Genomic DNA, 21,372 nt, shown 5'->3' on the forward strand with positions numbered 1-21,372 from the left:
ACATTTTGCTTTCTATGGTGTGTGTGCGTGCGCCCCCACCTCAACCCCCTTTGCGTCTTGCAATAATATATGTCTAATTGCGGAAAATAAAGTTTTCAATGGCCGACCCGTTAAAATCGTTATTTTTCGGCTACCGACGCCTGTCCGGGTTCCCGCACACTTTTAATCCAACACGTCACGGGCAAGTAACATTTGTTTCACTTCTTCTGCTTAAAATTCAGTAAGTTGTAGGTCATAGTTTTTACGTTATTCTTAATAGTTTAAGTTTATAACGCACACCGTCTGTTTCCGACGATATTTCCTTTTTTGATGAAGATTTTGGTTCGGACGCGATTGTTTAAGTGCTAATAGTTGAAATTTTTTATTATTGGTAACTCATATATTTATTACTATGGTGTATGATCAAAGTATTCGCTTCATTTCCCTCTTTTGAGCTAAAAAAGGAATATTTAATGCAAATCTAACTACATTTTGTTATGAATCTTGTTTATTATTATACATTTAAGGGATTGGGAAGTTCTGGATCAAAAAAAAAGTTCCCACAGTCACACCCTCAACATTAGTTCGAAAGGTCTAATACTTTCAAATAGTCATATACTATCATCATCATAGTATCATTTAGTATTCGTTCACAAACCTTTAAGTCTTTATAAATGTCTCCCTTTCTTAAGCACCAAAGAAAAAACAATTTGTTCTTCTTATTTTTAATTAGGTTTTTTCAGGCCTCTTTATTATTATGCGATATAAGCCCGAACTGATTAAAAACATCTTTGTATGTTAGTAAATTGGTTATGTAGAGAGTCTATATTTATTTACTACCTTTGGTTGCTGCTTTATTGTTCATATCAAGATTTTTTCAAGCCTGGTTCGTCATATCTATATTTCCTTGGACTAAGTTGTTTTCAGAGAAAAAATCATTATCATATCATATATGATTCATTGCTATTAGGAGTCAATAATTTTTCTCAACTCAATTTCAGGTCTTTGGAGCTATCCAATAATTGACCCGTTTTTAATTATCTTTTAAGGATTTCCAACTTGTGAATTAAATATTGTGATGTTGTTAAAGAACTTGCCTCATTTTTGTTGGTATTACTTCAACTGCATTTTGTGGTCATCTTCTATGTTGGTTTCCTTTGGATTTATCTCTAACTTTTTCATCATTCTTTTGTTAATTCGGTTTCGTTTAAGTATGTACTTCTCTATTAATTTTATTAAAATCATTACTGCTATAATGTCGGAGCATATCATGTTTCTTTGATAACGAAATTATAATCATATTAAGTTTCCAGTGTTATATGCCATTGTTGGCAGCATTACGCCTTAGTGTCTTGCAATTCTAAAGAATCTAAGTATATCGCTTTTTTAGAAAATAGAATTTTAGAAAATAGTTTAATACATCCTAAAAAAAAAATAAAAGTATTGTATTTGTAATATAAAAACAGTGTTTTTATCTGCACTGGTACTGGAAAGTTCACGTACACAATTAATATTCGTCTTAAAATACTAGTTTTATTTCCTTTTCATATAAAATTGTATCAAACTTGAATCTTTCCACATAATTTAGTTATTTATATTTTTATAAATATTTTGTAATCAGAGTTATGAAACATGAATATCTTTTATTATTATCTATTATTTTCTAACTACTTGACAACATCTTCAGTGCGTTTTTTTAGCTACTTCTCTGATAATCACTCAATTATTGCTTTTTCTCTATTTTTGATGCCATTTATATAGAAAACCAACTTGGTTAGTCGGCATTTTCATGCCTTAAACTATTCGTTTCTTTGGCCGTTCTTTGATTTCCAGACATCGAGTTTATCGTAAATAAGAATATTTTAAATTAATACCACTTTGTTGAGGCTTATTTTTTGTTTAGCTTTATATTTAAATTGAATGACCAAGATCTGAGTTGCATAAAAGAAAACTACAATATTATTTTAGACCGTGATAATTTTAGTTATTAGTGGTAATATTAGTAATAATTAGTAAGTAAACAATGCCAATTTATTAGCATGAATTGGCACGTAAATAATAATAATTTATTTATTTTATTAATGGTAAATTATAATTTCACTTTTTCTTGTTTCGCATTATATATCGTTCATTGAACATTGATTTCCGCTTTCTTGTCAGTGTCAGACGATTGTTGCTTGCGAAAAACGAAAAAGTGTAACGAAATAACCGGCCAGGGGATATTATGACGCTATAATTAGGGAGCATATTGCCAATGTCACTTCGGTGGTAATTATCGGTTTTTACACGGAAATACAAGATACTATCGTTACCAAACGACAGCTATTATTATTTATGTACAGTTTTTTTTTCAATTATTGCGATTTCATTCAGTTTTATTCCAATTTAGATAACAAGCTAACGACTAATGGATTTCTTTATCAGAAGTATCCGTTTAATTCAGTATTCAGAACACTTTTTCAGCTGCAGCAGTTCAGCTGCAATTTTATCACTATCATAGTAACTATTCATACTTTTCATTTAAAATATTAGATCTTTTAGATCTAAAAATTTTATATATCGAGATATCTATCTATGATGGCGAATAAGAATAAAATGTCATATTGATCCACTATACATGAGCCATCATGGCAATGTTCAAGTTTCTGACTTCCATTTAGTTTAATTAAACTCAACATTGCTGAAAGATAGGAAGGAAAATACATCCAGTAACTACATTATCATCTACAATTGGCTAAATGATATAAAGTAACACACTGTAACATTTTATTTTGACTTTAACAAAATGTTTATTTTATCATCGTCCGTCGTTCATTGCTTGAATGGCCATATATCTGATTCTTTTTACTACAAATAGACCTTGGAGAAAAGATAAAATTAATGAGCATTAAGGTCGATGATGTAACCCTAAAATGTAACATTTTTCTTTCTTTTTGTTTTATTATGAGAATTTTTGGCAATAATTTCGCACGCACATTTTACATGTTAAAACTATTGTGTAAAATCATTTGTATATCTTCATTTATATTTTCGTGTAGCAATCGGTCGCTACAATGATATAAGACTTCGGACTAACCCTTTCTTCATTTTTATGATTTAATCGATCTACGAAAGCGATGTGAAGCCAAGTAAATCAAATTAAATTAACGAAGAGCATTTTACGCATCTGTAAACCTACTGAACCTCGAATAAAAAGGAAAAGTTAGTTAACCTTCGCACAATGAAGCACCCACTGGCACAGAATAGACTATGGAGGATTTGAGCAATGGAAATGCCGTAATATTGGGCAAACGTGTCGATATTTTTTAATATATGGTACAAATATTTAATTACTTTTTTAATTGTTATTAAGTATCTATAAGTAATATTGTAATAAAACAATAGTTTATGAACTATGTCTATTTAAATAATCTTATTTATAAAGTATTTCATATACAATAACATTTAATAATTAATAGATATTTGATGATATGGTTTGCGTAAAATTAATATAATTATTTAATAATACTCAATATATTTATGGATTGTCGTTGATTTTACTAGATTACTGAAATTAAATATCAAAAAAGCTTAAAAAAATCGTCATTTAATTAAATCATATAATGAAATATCATGTTTTCTCTACTGTACAAAAATCCTTTTGATATGTGATAAGAGTTAAAAATCTGCAGAATAACCTGGATGCTGAAACAATATGTTCTTCAATTCAAACCACGGGTACAATTTCTGCTGCATTCTAAGATAATTACTACATCGCTTTCTTGCCTAATCTCTATCTACTAACTAACTGATTTTAAGGCCAAATAATAGAGGGATATCAGTTTGCGTTCCAATTTTAATGTTTTGCAACCATTATGTGATGACTATGACTATATTTACTGACTATATTGATAATAGGCTTGCATATTGATTCGTATAAGAATAACTTGTTATCAAATAATAACTTGGATTTACGCCCGATAAGCCAATAGATTTTATATAGTTTTAGTCCAAGTTATTTTAGTTTAGCAAGTTCCTGCAGGTTAGACATCGGTCTAGATGCATACCAACATAATTTAATATCCTCAGGGAAGCTGATAATTATGGATGTTCATTGGTAGACATGTTAACCTACGTTGAGTGAATGTCACATTCAGTCATTCACAACAGGTCAGTGCCCGGCCTACCATACTAAAACACACTTTATTGGGAAAAATATTTTCTCTATGCAACATAATTCCCTTCAAAGGCGATACACTGATTATAGCGACACTTTGCTTCAAGATAGGCCCCAGTTTCGGCAATCACCTCTTCATTCGACGAAAATTTCTTCCCAGAGAGCATTCTTTTGAGATCTGAGAACAGGAAATTGTCGCTGGGGGCCAGATCTTGAGAATACGGTTCACGAGGAAGCAATTCGAAGACCAATTTATGGTTTTTACCATCGTTTTCAATGACTTGTGACACGGTACATTGTCTTGGTGAAGCAGCACTTTCTTTTTCTTCAAATGCGGCCGCTTTTCGGTGATTTCGTCCTGCAAACGGTCCAGTAAGGCTATGTAATAGTCGCTGTTAATGGTCCTTCCTTTTTCAAGGTAGTCAATAAAAATTATTCCATGTGCATCTGAAAATACTCACGCCATAATCTTTCCAGCAGACACTTGCGTTTTCTCACCCTTTGGAGCGGGTTCATCTTGTGCAGTCCACTCGGATGACTATCGATTGGGCTTTGGAGTGAAATGATGGAGCTTTGTTTCATCCATTGTCATATATCGACGCAAAAACTCGGGTTTATTACGCTTGATCATCTTCAAACACTGCTCCGAATCATCAACTGGTCGTTGTTTTTGTTCAAAAGATAGTTCGCAAAAGTCGACACCCACTTTGCACAGAGCTCTCTCATACCGAAATATTCGTGAATGGTATGATGTACACGTTCAGTTGATATCTTCAGAATGTCCAGTAGAATATCCACCAGAAAGTAGTGGATAAATTGAAACGATAGAAGGCAAATAAAAGATGAGCTATCTGCAAGGGTGTTATCGAAGAGTTGAACAAAGCAAAGCAAAGAACGACGCAATTTTATTTAAAAAATAAGGTAAAGAAATTATTCTTCTAATATCACTCTTTTTTTTAAAATAAAGTCTATACAAATTAAACATGGTATTACAACGATTAATGTTAATAGATATGTGACTATATGACATTTTATTGTTTCAACATTTTATCAATTATTTTGATTTTTCACTTTATAAACCTAAATTAATGTAAAGAATGATCACGTATACTTACATTTGATGTTCTGTAGACCTTGTTGATTTTAAAAAATGTCAGTGAGTGGTAGTTATTAAGATATTTTTTTAATATGTTTGAATGTACAGGCAGCGTATTAAATGGTCAAATTTCGGCCACAGGGCGAGACTAGCATAGATTAACCGATGACTTTTCAGTTCCTTATTGTTACAATTACCATTTCAAACGATCCCTTAACAATCGAACACAACAAAGACAAAATAATTTGTCCATTATCTCCTTTGGAGATGGTCGTGTCGAAGATAACCCATTAACTCCCTTACCTACACCCATACTAACCTTTCCATGTTCTTCAAGAAGTCGAGATTGTTCTCGGCATATTGCAATCCGTTCAGCTTCTGCGGGTTTGTCCGTTTTTACGTATGATAATTTATGTTTAGCGGCTTGTTGTTTTACGAGACGTCTGGTGCTCGTAGATATAAGAGCTTTGCATAACAACTCAACTCGCGTGTTATATTGATAGGAAGATTACGTATGGGTATAGCGGTTTTTTATGCACAGCTTGAGATCAGGAAAGCTTGAAAAACATTTTATAGGAAATAGTTTCCTGTGAAAGGTGTTATATTGTACAATAAAGCAACTTGATGTTATATATTCAATGATTTATTGTGAACAATTATATCGTTCATCGCTGGACATAGTTTTCACTGATATTTCAATAGACGGTCGAATGGTTTAATGTTGCAAAATCACTTTGTTACATTTTTATTGACCGTTTATCTTTCAATGTTAATTCAAACATATTAATCCTCATTTTCGTTCTGTTTGAGCCTCGAATTCTTCATCCTCGATCTTATTCGATTGGCCTAACCGATTTTCTTATCAAGTATATTGAAAATAGAAGAATCAGAAGTAAGAAATGAGAGAAAGCCTCAATAGTGAACGAGTGGAAGAATTTATAGAAAGGAAATAAGTAGTTCTATGTTTTCACCAATCGAGTATATTCATAATACATTTTTAATTTGCTCTGGCTTTTACAAAACCTTTCTTGCATCTTTCCGGCTTGCATTTTGATATAATAAAGCAACTTGATGTTATATATTCAACAATTTATTGTGAACAATTATATCGTTCATCGCTGGACATAGTTTTCATTGATGTTTCAATAGACGGTCCAATGGTTTAATGTTGCAAAATCACTTTGTTACATTTTTTTATATAACGACCGTTTTTCTTTCAATGTCAATTTAAACATATTTATCGCATTTTCGTTCTAATTGAGCCTCCAATTCTTCATCCTCGATCTTGTTCGATTGGTCTAACCGATTTGTTTTATTAAGTATATTGAAAGTAGAAGAATGGTAAGTAATGTTGATTATTTTATTAACAGTTTTATATTTTCCTCACTAGCAACTAACTATAAGAGCTTGCCAACATCATCGTCCATCTTGAGGTTACAGCATTTCCTAAAAAAATAATGGAAACATGCATTTGTCGCTATCGTTCCAAAAAAGACTATAAGCTCATCAGCCTGATTAGTTCACTTTCCAATCTTGCCGAAATAGCGATACTACATACTTTAAACAACTTCACAGACGCACATATATAATCCCAAACGAACAATTCGGTTTCCATGCCAAACATACAAGCCTTCATCAAGCTGCCCGCGTCGCAGCAAACATCCACCAAACATTAAGAAAAGGTCGAAAAACGGAAACCATCATTTTAGATGTTTCCAGGGCTTTCGATCAAGTATGGCACAACGGTCTAATATTCAAAACGAAACCTTTTATTCCCTGGCTCCAGAAGGTATCATACCTCGGTCAACAGTTCGATTGCAGGTTCCAATGGTCAGGCCAAGTCCAGCATGCTATCTGCAAAAGCAATGGCGTGTAAAGTTGAGTAGACTAGTTCCCACTTCTTTACAGTAAAAGTAAACTGCCAATCCCCCAGAAAACGACTCTGTATAAAATTCTAGTCCATCCAGTGTGCCTCTCCGTAAAACAGGTGTGATCCAGGTACATCTCTGAGAGACAACTTGAACCACTCCAAGTGTTCCAATCCAAAGAAGTCTGCGCGTTACTCAATGCCCCATGGTTTATGAGAAACGTCAGGACTCACCTCGAATCATGCATCGCGTTCATGAAAGGTTTTACGAACATGTTCAGTGTAAGGTTCTTCCTAGGCACCTCAAAAAACACGACAACATCTTGATAAAACCCCTACCCATCCACAAACCCACTCCCCAGATAACCAACTACAACATTCCCAGTCGAAGCCCAGGCCCTTTGTCGCCCGCAAAACCCTTCACTATCCCGAACCCGAAGCGATATCAGCAAAAGACCATTTGGTTCTAGCTGGTAATTCGGGAATAAGAAAAAAAAGTTTTATATATAGTAGAGTAAACCAACATATGTATTTCTAAGAAAAAAACAAGAAAGTTATAAAAAGCTTTCTTATGCCTGCCGCAATAGCAATTACTATTTAATAGATAAAGTGGTGGTCAGAAAATATATGTATTATTGATCAAAATAATATTTATATTGATAAAATATGGTAGACTCAGAACTAGAATTATAGCAAAGTGAGATAACAGAACACCAGATCTGTACGAAAAATAAGCAACAAAATAACGTTTTTATAATATGACATAATTTTTGTGATCGATTGCTTCTGTATAATTTTAAAGAATTGGCTCTACTTGTATTTATTACATCACTTTTTGTTAATACTTATAACAAGTAGATTGTTTAGGGACACCGTAGAGTCATATTTATATATAAACTGCAATTTGTTGTATTTCACAAGATGATTTCAATAAATCTGGAAAGATAATGTGACAGCTTTCTCATAATAAAGTTTCCATGTATATCGTTAAGTTGTCAACCATAACAAAATGTTATTTAACATTGTATGAAATTTTATGTATATTTATTAGATGATTGCATATATTTTAATCAGCAATATCTATAGGTGAAAATGTGAAATATTCATGTTATACATATTATACCTGTAACAGTAAAATCTGTTAAACAGCCTAATCGAACTGTCAAATATGCCATGACGATTCGGTTTTGATAACAGTGATTTAGAAGCAATTATGATTTCAATGGTCAAAAACTCTCCGAAGAACCAAGAAATTTCGGAGCCAATGAATAGCCATACTTGTTAGACTAAAACCAAGCACACATTCTTAAAGACATAATCAACTTTACATGCGTTTAGAAAAATTATTTATATATATGTATATATATATATATATATATATATATATATATATATATATATATAGACTGTATTTTAACAAAAAACAAAACAATTTTACCATTTTTTTTACATTTCGAAAGTTTTTAAATTTAGTAGAAGCCCAAATTTTGTTATAGTTTTACTTTGTACGATAGAAGAATATATAGAAAAGGCTCACACCAAAGTTCATCGTCTCGAAAAAAAATAGTTGCAAAAAAAACGCATTTAAAGTTTAATTTTTATATGACGCGTCATTAAAACAACTATATCTTCGAAAATAATTTAAATGTTGACAAATCCTCTTAAGCGTATATTTCTAAAAGATAAAGCTTTTAAAATATGAAGAATAAACACGATTTTTCAAATTTCTAGACTAGAAAACCTCTTTAATACAGATCTCAGTTTTTTTAATCACGGTGTACATAAACAATGTGTAATTCGGATTTCCAATTTCATTGTATCTACAGATTACGTTATGTCCCATATGCAATACAACACATGGCAAATGCACCGGTCTCAATGATTTTCCGCATTTTGTTTAATTACCTATCACGATATAATAATAAATGCATTTGTAGTCACTGGACACGATAAGGTAGTCAAGCAAAATACGATTACTAGGTGTTTTGTTCAAGTTGGTGAGGCGTGAACAGAATTATCGTACAGTTATATTGTCACTGTTATCTATAATGAAGTCCAGACAATTCAGAACATCGATCTTTAAACATGACGACTGTTGAACGAGTTAATAGAGCAAGAACTGGCCTCAATGGATTTTAAATAAGTTTTATTAGATTTTTAATTAACTAACTGTATATTTATAATTGTACCAATAATTTTCAGGTCATGCAGCTATAAGAAGAATGCTTATATTGAGTAGCAGGACATTCTCCAACAAGATGAGATGTGTCTTTGAATGAGAAAATATATGATACGAATGGCTAGAAAGTTAGAGAGTATTTTAGTGTAGAAATTTGAAAAAATCGACGTTTTTTTCATTTTTTTTCAAAATTAACTTCTTTTCGAACATAGTTTTTTTCTAACAGGACCAATAAAAAGTCGCCGACCTAACACATAGATGGCGCTACTAGAATTTAATCCATATATTTTTTAGTTATCCCTAACCCTTAAAAGAGGTGTGTATAAATTTGACGCAACTTTTGTTGATACAGTTGAAGCAAAAACTTGGCTTGGTGCCGAGTTTCCGGACACAGCCCCAGGAAAATCAACCATAAAGGATTGGTATGCTCAGGTTAGACATGATGAAATGAGCACCGACGACGGTGAACGCAGTGTAAGCCCAAAAGAGATTGTTACATTTAAAATATCCACAAAATGATTTTGAATGATCGTAAATTGAAATTGAATGAAATAGCAGACACTCTATAGATATCAACTGAGCGTGTATATCATATTATTGGGTACGAATGTTTGAGTATGAGAAAGCTCTGTGCAAAGTCGGTGCCGCGCGAGCTCACTTTTGACCAAAAACAATGAGGAGTTGATGATTCGGAGCAGTGTTTGAAGATGATCAAGCCTAATAAACTCGAGCTTTTGCGTCGATATGTGACAATGGATGAAAGATGGCTTAATCGTTTCAGTCCGAAGTCCATTCAATAGTCATCCGAGTGGACTGCACACGATGAATCCACTCCAAGGCGTAGGAAAAGGCAACAGTTGGCTGGCAAGTTTATGGCATTTGTATTTTAGGATGCGCATGGAATAATTTTCATTGACTACCTTGAAAAAGGAAAGATCATCAATTGCGATTATTACACACAGTTATTATACGTTTTATGAACGAAATCGCCTAAAAACGGCCGCATTTGAAGAAAAATTTTTCAACTGATTTGTTATTAACTGCTAAAACCGAACAAAAATGTAATTGCAGATGTCTACAAATGTCAATTTAACAAATTGGACAATACATTATTGCAAAATAGACCAGCATAATTAAGTATATAGTTTCAAACAACTTTAACTCTGACTTTTATTCGTATTTCTTAATTAAACAATACGGTGAAAGTACATTATATCCACACTATAATATAACTCATATAATAAGCAGTTACAAATTATCTAACGTATCATGTACATTAACATGGTAAATATATCGAAAAAGAGAACCTTACTTAAGCTCCAAAAACCATTAACTTTTTATATATATATAATCGATATTAAATAAACATTTATGTACATGATATAACTATATAGATAAAAATAGACGATCGTCTAATATAACTTTAAATATTCCTCTTACTGCTTACGAGTACCGTACCGCAGAATACTTGAGGACAAGGCGGTGAATAAGCAGGAAATCGAATGGTACCGCGGAGTTAATAGTCGCAAGCGTGAGCCAGGTACCATTTCGATATAAAAATGGTTCGGTAAATGTACCAGACGTATTGGTGCGTGAAATAAGTCGCAAATAAACTTCTGGTGAAACAGATCTGATCCTATTCGGGTTTTATTTAATTTGGCTCGTGGATTGCACCGGTTACTTCACACAACGCCGACCCAATTATAAAATCTGTTATAGACTGAGTGATTTCTAACATAATAATTTGATTACTTTGATGATTAAGTCATATCCGTGAACATTTTTACGTTTCCCCCTTGGACCTTTACTACCCCCTTTACAAAACACACCTATTATAAGAGTCATAATTAATAATAATTAAGTCATATCCTTGAACATTTTTATGTTTCCCCCTTGGACCTTTACTTACCTTAACACACCCCCTATAAGAGAGAAGAGAGAACATTGCCTTTATCTTATTCGGTCCAAGTTCTGGGAACTCCTATACTCTTGCTCTGGCCGCAAGCACAAATAGTCTATTCAAAACTATTTTGTATATACATCATATAAATTTGTGACGTCAAAACGTCGCAATGTTGCCGCATCAACTCTGAGTTTTATTTCAGTTGGGCTTTGACATATAACAAAATTCTAATCCGAATAAAATAATTGAACAAGAACGTTGTCAAATATAATTTATTTTGACATTACACTACATCTAAAAACTACAGGTAATTATAAGCTACATTAGTTTATAGGTTAGCTTTCAAGAATTTCCATGCGTCTGACAACCGGACGACATTGACAGATTTAACATAAAATAATTTATAGAGTGTTAATACAAATTATTTCAGAATTTACAGAAATTCTCTATAAATACAAATATTATAAAATATTATAAGGCTAAAATATAAGTATATAATGAATATAAATACAAAAATAATGAAATATAAATATATAAATAAAAATAATTATATGTGAATATAAGAAAGGCTGAAATCTAATTGAAAACGTAAGATATCTCCTGGCAAATATAATTAAAATTTTCTATATCGCTTTTTCCTTTTTTCATATTTCTTTGGTGCTATCAATTTAAATAATATGTACTAAATCTCATAATATTGTTGTTCCCTCATTCTAAAAGCAGAGCAGCTGTGTCAGTTTATATTTTATTAGCTTGTTCAACGCAAAAATGTATTGAGACCAGTTATAATTATTTTTACAATGTTATTGTGAAAATTGTGGAAAGGATCATTAAAACCGTTAAATTGTATAATATACGTCAGAGGGGAGAAAATAACGGCGACAAAAACTAATAAAAGGATTGAGTTAACTCCTTACAGAGAAGCAGCTTAAAACATCTTGTTTATAAAATCAAACTCGCCTTGTTGTACTACAAATTGTATAATTTTATTTTGTATTGATGTAATTTTTGACATTTTTTTTTGAAACGGTTATTTCGGTTAAGGAGCCTTAAGCAAAATATCAATTATAAGTATCTTAATCGATATATATTTGTGTCAAGTAAATGAACCCCTTCAAAATAATTAAGTTTTTAATTGATGGCACTGTACAAGCAACTTTTTAAAAGGTAACAAAAACTTTTCATGTAGTATAATTGCTTTTACCTTAAATGTAATTTTGCCACCGCCCAATTTGGACATATTTTGTTATAAATAATTGTAAACGTACAAGGCAAAAGCAATGCTGAGTCACACACACACCCTTAATTTAGCTAACTTGGGTTGTTTCTTCCTATGAAAACAACGCCTGCTTTTTATTTCCGCATATATACTGGATACACAACAGTTTTGGGGATGAAGATACACTATAATCAAATAATAGTGATTGTAATTAGGGCACAAAAATGCTGATCGTACACAATGTCAGACACACAAAAATGGCGTCCTAAGCAAACCATCGAAGCAAACAATCGGGTTGTAGAAATTGGTCAAATGCTTTTTAGGGAAATTCAAATGAACCATTAAAAAAGTGATCTCAGAGCCAGCCTTGGTTGGACCACGCAAAACATTTCCTTGATTTCGCATATATTGATAAAACATCTATATATACTCTATTAGATTTATTCATTTAGGCGCTCTTACTAATGAGATAGCATAGTGTATTTTTAGCATTTAACTAGAATTAAATGAGAAGAAAAATGTTGTCTGATTCTGAAACGAATTTACAAATTGCGGCAGGCAATACATTAAATATCTAGATGACGTAAGTACAAAACAACTTTGAATAGGCTATAGATATATTTTTTTAAATATCATTGTCAAAGATTAAAATATATTAATATATTGGATAATTCTCTATTAATTTTCTTTTTCGTTAAATTATTTAAAAATTATGTTTAGCCGACATCACTGAAATGTGCCGATAATATAGATTTCTAGACTATTTAATGACAATGACAATCTATGACAATTACTACCGTACAATACAGTGAGAATTTATATTGTGTAAAGTAGTTCACGTACTTTTTTCAATTTTACCATAAATATTGCATTAATATTATAAATCTCATGATATTATAAAAATATTTCAATTAAACAAAACTGTAATATATGATTTTTCTTGACAATTTTACGAAGTCATATTTCTTAACATAACATTTCATTTAATAACTTAACATTTTTTTAACATTTCTTAAATATATCCCATTGTTATTCCATCTCAGTTTTTTTTATAACTATAACATTGACTATGTTTTTCTTCTATTATAATTAACATATGATATAGTTTTATTATTTGCTATCTGTAATTGGGGAAAGGTTAACGTGAAAAAAATGGCTGCCTTTCAAATTGCGAGCACATACCGGCGCTTCTACGATGACGGATCAAATAAAACGACATTAATGAACGCCAGTATAGAATTGGAGATCAACAAAGAGAACATGCGAAGTTGTTGTTGGCCAATGACGTGGAATTCCACAAATTATGGTTACACTAGGTCAAACAGTTGATCTCTGACAGGTTAAGAACTGATAATAATGCATCAATATTCTAAAAATACTTACAGTTCAAGTTTTGTGAAAGCCAAAACGTATTAAATAATATTCTTTTTTGGCTGACAAATCAATGTCATATTATAAAACGTGCTATCTAGCTTCATAATCCGGTTTCATACAATTATTTTCCTTTCCTTTAATTTATGCTGTCTTATTTTCATAATATTAACATATTGACCTACAGAAAATCCTGTATTATCGATATAATTACGCACATTGGTTGCCAATATTTTCCATAAACGAATATATGTCAAATTATATTTATTCAAAATGTAATGGAATATAATTTAGTTTCTAAGCAGTCGATTTTATTAGTTTTCTAGTTTTAGAACTTAATTAAAATTATCGACTTTACCGACATTATAACTTTTTAATAGTATTAATTAATTTCATATATTTGATAATTTCGCGACAGCTAAGTTTTCTACTTTATCGACACATTTTAATGTTTTAAAATCAGTTTTATTTGTTAAAGAACTCTCATTAATGCATAATAGTTGATTAAATATGGTTTAGTTAATTTAGTTATTTGTAAAAATCGAACTATTTGACAGTGAGTTTAGAAAAGAGGTTACATGCCGTAACAGCGCCATCTATGGAGTACATCTATAGCAATAAATCATTAAACCTATTAAATATATTTATGTCAAATACATTTATGGTTGATATTACGTATTTACTAGTTATATTTAGTTGAAAATAAAATCTATTTACGTCTAGAACAATAAGGCTGTCGCTATTATTTACCCAGCGCTACTACAAGACTGTTTCGACACAATAACTGAGACAGTCAATTTACTTATTTGGTTTCTTTCACGAAACATTAACCCAGAACAATAAAATTGTCTTTTTTCTGCTCTGTCGTCTCTGCTGTCGAGTTATTAATGATTCTTCGTCGTTTTTTTTTTTTTGGACAAACCGCACCTATATTTCGGTCGATGATTGGGGGCAAAAAACGGAAACGTGGCAACACCCGACTACTATCACCGATTATTATATGAAAGTAAATGGATCGTTACGTAACCGGCTTATTTTGTAGAAAAAGTCGTTCTTTTCCGTCGGTTTCGACTTTTGAATGATTTGAATGGACACTTCTTTCGACTTGATTTTTGCTATTTTTATGAGAGATCCTAATATTCGGGGAGGTTTCGCACAGGGTCGTGTTAAATGTCGATATAACGTGTAGCGTGTTTTAACAACATTACTTTTTATTATCAAATATGTTTTAATAATAAAATGTACCATCTGTTCGTCAATATTTTTGTAAACAATTAGAATTTGATATTTCATGAATATAAACAAAATTTCCTTTCAATCCGTCATTATACCATTGATATTTTAACAAATAAAAATAGCCACATCTAAATTAGAGATTTTGGTGAGAAATGATGGAAATTCATAGAAAAATTGGTAGCAGAATCTGTTCCTTTAAAATATTAACGGTGGTTTAACTAATTTTTAGAGTTGTCTCAGTATACAGCTAATTTATCAAATTTAATTTTATCTGACTTCTAAGTCTTTTTAGTCCAAAAATTCATTTGTGGAAAACGATTTTCATGTTCAATAAAAAGCGAACGGAACTTTCTATGAGACTCAAAAAAATAACTAAAAACTATGGGAGTGTACCGGTGAGAGTACATACAACAAATGCTAATTAAATTTAGGTCTGAAATATTCTGAAATCTGGATTAGATAGTGTTAGTTAATAACTAGTTATACTTATTATATGTGTGCCTTGTGCCTTTTGCAAGTTTCGGCAGCAGAAATATATTTAACAGATTATTTATTTATTATTTATTGTATTTACGGACTGATAGAAGTGTAGCTAAAAATATTTTTAGAAATATATGTAAATGTTTTCATTTCGACAAACTTTCTAGTACAAATGAAGATTTTAGAGTGAAATGAAGTATAATCTCGTAAAAATGTAGCTGGTCTGATATGATTAATTAAAGAAAAAGGATGAAGAACTAGATTTTAAATACGTAAAATGGTTTGGCTATTTGCCAATGCTAAGCTACTATGCCAGTAATACCGTTAAATAGTTTTAGAATAGCTTAGTTTTTTTATTAATTACATTTTACCTTAGATGTGCTTAGTACAATCTTAAATTACAATTAAGCTATTACTACTGTTCTGCATCTGTATAGTTTCCAAGTTGCTGTGATTTAGCAACCTTATTTCTTGTATCACTTCATAAATCCACTTGATTTCAAGGTCATTGTGCGGCTCTTTATTCGTTGCGTAGCGATAAACATTGGTAATTAATCGTAGAAGTTTGTTTTGGGTGCGTTGGACTACTAGCCGGTTCAACGTCTCAGTGCAACCCCATATTTGCATCCTATAGGTCCAAATTCGCTTTATGATTGACTGATAAACCAATCTCTTTGATTTTAGGTCAAGTTGAGATTCTCTTCCAACTAACCAGTATAGTTGCTTCATTTTGAGTCTAATCTGCTCTGCTTTTTGTCTAACGTGATTTAGACTAACTTATTGAGGAGTATTGTAAATGGCTCTTGTTACTTCAGAAATAGTGGAGAATAGTTGAGAGTAGTGAAGAGTCCTTCAGCATTCATGGAGATGTGGAAATAGACAAAATTAACCAGATAACTAAAAAACTTGCCCAGAGTCATGTACAAACAATTTTTCACTTTTCAATGTTGAGGAACTCAGGCCGGCTAATCTTTCTGTACAAGTGTACCGTGGTGGCACAGTACAGTACTAGAGAGAGAGTAGTAGAAATTACAAAACTCTAGTGTTTTTTAGTAATTTACTACTGCACAATATACTCATTGAACAAGCACTCTTCAGATTGCCATTTTTAGTAGTATTTCTCAGATATTATTTAGTAATATGAATGTAAAAATATGAATACAATCTTGAGTTAAATCTCGAACTTCTTTATACAGTAGCTATTTGAACAAGCACTTATATTTTAAATATAATTTATTGATTGGATTTTATATCTGAAAAGCCAAATTTAGCTTTATTTTACAGACATGCTTGGTAAGGAGAAATTAAAACAGATGCTGATGACTGAAAGAAAAAACAGGGAAAATTACTTCGACTACAATATATCCCTTACAAATCTAGAAAAAATACATACATACAAGTTTCATTGTCCCATCAATCTTTGTATTTGTTGTAAACTGAGTATTGAAAAGAGATACAATCAACCGGAGTCATATCAGGTGATTGTGTTGGTTTTTCGAAGGGGTTTGTTACGTTTTTGCATTTTATTTTCATGGGTATGGTTTTTCTCAATAAATTCTTTACTTTAGCCACTAAATTTGACAGATGTTGATGGTCGACTAAAGCGAGGCAAGTCTTCCACAATATCTCAGCCACCTTTGAATGCTTGATATGTCTATTTTTGAATGTTTTTTAGCTGAGAAAGATTCACTGTAAGCCACCTTCAAGTATTCAGCAAGTCACCTACTAAATTTCTTCGTTCCGTGCTTTTATCAACAGAAATCGCAAATCGTACATGTGATGGACTAACTAAATCAAGTACTGTAAACAACTTAAACCACATATAAAGCTTAAATTTAGGCCTATTGCCTCAGGGCAAGGGACTGTTATACCGAGTTAGTGACAAAAAAATTAAAAATCCCTTTAACCTGGTTATCTAGGGTATCCAATGGAATTTTGATAAAATCATCGATTTCCGTACGGTAGACGTTGACAACCGTCGAAATACGAAACCTAGACGAATTAATTGCTACATATATGCGAAAACTATCATCGGGCATCGGTACAATCACTGAAAATACCGGAACAGCACTCGCCTTTCTGTTCTTATTTCCATGCATTAATTAACTTCCTCGGTCTGAAAATGTGGCTCATTTGATAACAACAAATCTGCTTTTTTTTCTACTGGCTTGAGGAGAAAGAATTTTGGAGGGTCGGGTATATATAGTTATTTTGCGACGTCGTTGATGGTGTAGTGTACGGTTGCAGTCTCATCGTGAAACATGAAGGTCTTTGTAAGTGACGAAGAAATTTACTTTCGTTTTACACACACACATACGCACTCATATACCTGACGGCTTCATAATGGGATTATAGTTGTTTTAAGACAGCAATTTTAATTAGTACAATTGTTTTTTTTGCTTTATTTACCTAAAAATTGCCTTAGATAAATAAATATAAAATTTCGGTATATTTTAATATACAAAAAGCGCCTTCACCAAATAATGTAGCGCATTCACCAAAATCTCACGAAATTTATTAATGTTTTTCTCTCTCCGTTACTGAACGTTCCAGATCTTAGCCTGTTTGGTTGGTGTAGTCCTCTGTGAGGATGCTGTTCATCAGAGATCTAAGAGAGGATTTCACGGAGGCGTCCAGACCGTTACTGTTCCAAAACCGTATCCTGTATACGTACCGAAGCCGTACCCCGTAGTGAAAACTGTTCCAGTTAAAGTACGATGAGATTTTCTCGATATATTTACCGGAATATTTCGTAACAACGCCATTTTTCAGATTCCCTACAAAGTCACCGTCGCCAAACCCTACCCAGTAGAAGTACCGAAGCCATATCCAGTCCCCGTGACCAGAACCGTGCCAGTCCCAGTAACCAGAACCGTCCAAGTACCAGTGAAAGTACCCATTCACGTTCCATATCCCGTTAAGGTACCTGTATCGGTACCCCAACCCTACCCAATCACCATCGAGAACTTGAAGTACGTCAAGGAACCCTATCCAGTATACATCTCCAATCCAACTCCCTACGTTATTGGTGGCGCTCACGGAGATCTCCAGGTGGGAAGTGGTCATGGCTGGTGATCTGCTGAATCCCAGGTCTTTTTTTGCTTAATCGTTTTGTTAATAGTTCAGTTACCTTGTTGACTAGTTTGTAATAAATATGATTGCTTTGATTGTAGCCATATCGAGAATATATTTAATACATATTTTTTTATGAAATAAAATATTTTTTAAATAATCTGTATATGAGTTCATTTTACCTGTTCTATATTGCACGTTTTCCAATCATCATAGAATATAGGTCTAAAGCATAAAGTAGTACTTTTTTGTCAGCTTTTGGAAGAATATCACTTTTTTTTGGAAGAGCTGGAGATTTTAGTTTTGTTATAAATAATGTTAGGTGCTTGCATGTATCTCAATCAACGATATATATTGGCAAAAATGCGAAGTATCAGAGTCATAAACTGTTAAAATAATTAAATTAACTAGTAATTCGATGTTTTGGACATTTCTCTCAATAAAATAACAGTTTTCCATTTAGTATTCATTGTGTACAGATGTTAATTGTGGAACGTTAAAAATTAAATTTTCGATACTCATCACTTTTGATGTATTTTTCTGAAGAAATCTACTTGTCTAAGTCCATCAAATATTAGAAAGTCGAGAAACTTTAGAAACTTATGGTGATGCTGCTCCGTCATATCTCAATTTTTTATTTTAGTTTCGACGTTTCTGGTGATTTTGATGTCAATGGTCTGGAGGACCAACAAAGTTTAGATAAGGATTAAGATAAGGAATTGCAGGACTTATTTGGCGAACTTCAAGTCCAAAGCCTGAAGAATTTTCAGACAGCTTAGCACTAGATGAAACAACGGTTTCCAGATATTTGTATGCGATGCAAATGAAAAGGGGGGGAAATGACTATCACACGAATTAAGTAAACATTCAATTTCGCGCAGTTTCAACATCGCGATTTCATTACTTGGTAGTAGAAAAGAAGTGCTTTTTATGGTTTATTTCGACTAGCTGTGAAAAGTGGATCCATTTCAACAATACCTAGCGCAAAAATTCATGCATTTGGTGGAATCATTACACGTAATATATTACGAACTATTAAAATCGAATTAGACTGTTACTGCAGATGTCTAAGCAAATAAATTGAGCAAATTGAACAAGATATTGCTGCTGAAAGATGAGAGGAATTCTTCTACTTGCATGATAATGCTCAGCTACCTCAACGCCAGTTCAAATGGAGTTGAAACAATGAAGATATGAGCACAAAAATACAGTAGAAAATTATTAGAATATTTTGATTAATATATATTGTACTGTCATTATGAAAAAATGAGACAATAAATGTCCTTCAGAAATCCCTCATTCCTTATCGTACTGACTAATATTGACCTTTTTAGCGTAATATGTATTAACCTAGTTACTAATATGGAAAAGAAGAATGTGCATGTGATACGAAGGAACTTTTCTCTTAAAAAACCTAAACAATTATGATTTTAAATAAATTCGAAAATAATAAAAATCAAGTAAAAATATAAGGACGTTTATTATTACACAAAGCAATATGTAATCAAATATAACTTAACATCGTTGACATGCGAAATACGTTATCAACCGAACAGGTCACGTTATTTTGCAACAAAACCTGACAAAACACTCCAGCTTTAAAATCATTGGGCATGTCCTCGTGACCGAAAGACACCTGCTTTAAATTAGGCAGAACTCTCAGCAGGTCACTGGCTTCGACGTTTCTCAGTGAGGACCAGGATATTCCCAAAAGCTCAAGATGTCTCTTCTGGCCATCCAGCCAGTTAGCATCGAACTCTTCGATATTGTTTTCGTACAATCCCAGAATCTCTAATTTACTTAATCTCTTAAAGGTTTTCTTATCCAAGACTGTCAATTTGTTGTATGTCAAATCCAGCTTTGTCAGGGACTTTAGGTTATTGAATGCGTCGTAGCTGATGCAACTGATACCGTTGTCGCTCAGTGACAGTTCATCCAAACGATTCAGATCTCTGAACCAGTGTTTGGTGATACAATTTTCGGTGAATGTGGCTTCGGATATGTGGAGCTTCGTCAGCGACCTGAAGTTTCTGAATACATGAGGATTGATGACGAACTCTTTATTAGCTATAAGGACTAGATTCCGGATATTTGGTAATTGGTTGGCGAAATGTTCGTCAAGATTCGGTAAGTGCGATCCCAGTGACGTGAACTCGACAACAGGAAGGACAGCGTCTATTTGATTGATGTTGGATTTCAGGAAAGTCACTCGTTGAAGCTGGAAATTAGTTCGGTTTCATTTATGCCGATGATTTCATCGAACTGGCCAACTCACCTTAGGAAAATGTTTCAAGGTCGCGTTATCAATAACACCACTGCAATTCATGAATATCAGAACTTCAACATTGGCCTTGTTGAGCTTCTTTATTCCATCCAGTCTCAAAGGCTCACCGGCCTTCAATTCTGCGTTGATCACGGGTATCTCAGAGTTCAGTTTGCTAATAGACACTCCACTCGCAATCACCGCCACCCCCAACAGAAACCAAATCACTTTGAACCTAAAAAAATCCACCTACTAAACACGAAATACCATTAAGCTACAAGCACTTACATATCGATCACCGTAATATTTTCAAAAGCTTTGTGGTAACTGACTGTCTATCTGTATGAAGAACGTTTTCAGAGAAATCAGTTTTAATGTATGTTTATAATAGCTAGTATTGTTATCAAAATTGGAAGTGTTATCTCTTCAAGCGACGTATATTTAAACGATTATTTTATCAAAACTATTTCTATCGTAATGGTGTTTGGTTAACAACGTTCAAGAATGGTTCATTTAAAATATATTTAAAATACTAGGGACACTAATTGGTG

General features: G+C 32.5%; 2 protein-coding genes across 2 annotated transcripts; one reads left to right on the forward strand and one right to left on the reverse strand.

Annotated features, from left to right (window-relative positions):
- Nucleotides 1–17,602: 17,602 nt before the first annotated feature.
- LOC143205255 (uncharacterized) lies at nucleotides 17,603–18,718 on the forward strand. The gene is made up of 3 exons (XM_076418439.1): nucleotides 17,603–17,759; nucleotides 18,040–18,198; nucleotides 18,259–18,718. The coding sequence occupies exons 1-3, from the start codon at nucleotides 17,748–17,750 to the stop codon at nucleotides 18,559–18,561; spliced, it is 474 nt and encodes a 157-aa protein (XP_076274554.1). The 5' UTR covers nucleotides 17,603–17,747; the 3' UTR covers nucleotides 18,562–18,718.
- Nucleotides 18,719–20,019: 1,301 nt separating this feature from the next.
- LOC143205260 (uncharacterized) lies at nucleotides 20,020–21,246 on the reverse strand. The gene is made up of 3 exons (XM_076418444.1): nucleotides 21,110–21,246; nucleotides 20,834–21,056; nucleotides 20,020–20,776 (listed from the first exon to the last, which is right to left on the reverse strand). Coding segments are annotated over exons 1-3 (939 nt in total). The 5' UTR covers nucleotides 21,112–21,246; the 3' UTR covers nucleotides 20,020–20,062.
- Between the last annotated feature and the right edge of the window lie 126 nt (nucleotides 21,247–21,372).

This window comes from Rhynchophorus ferrugineus, unplaced genomic scaffold (assembly GCF_030347505.1).
Source record: "Rhynchophorus ferrugineus isolate W39M unplaced genomic scaffold, kcgeb_rfMv2 rfM11, whole genome shotgun sequence".
Lineage (NCBI taxonomy): Eukaryota > Metazoa > Arthropoda > Insecta > Coleoptera > Curculionidae > Rhynchophorus > Rhynchophorus ferrugineus.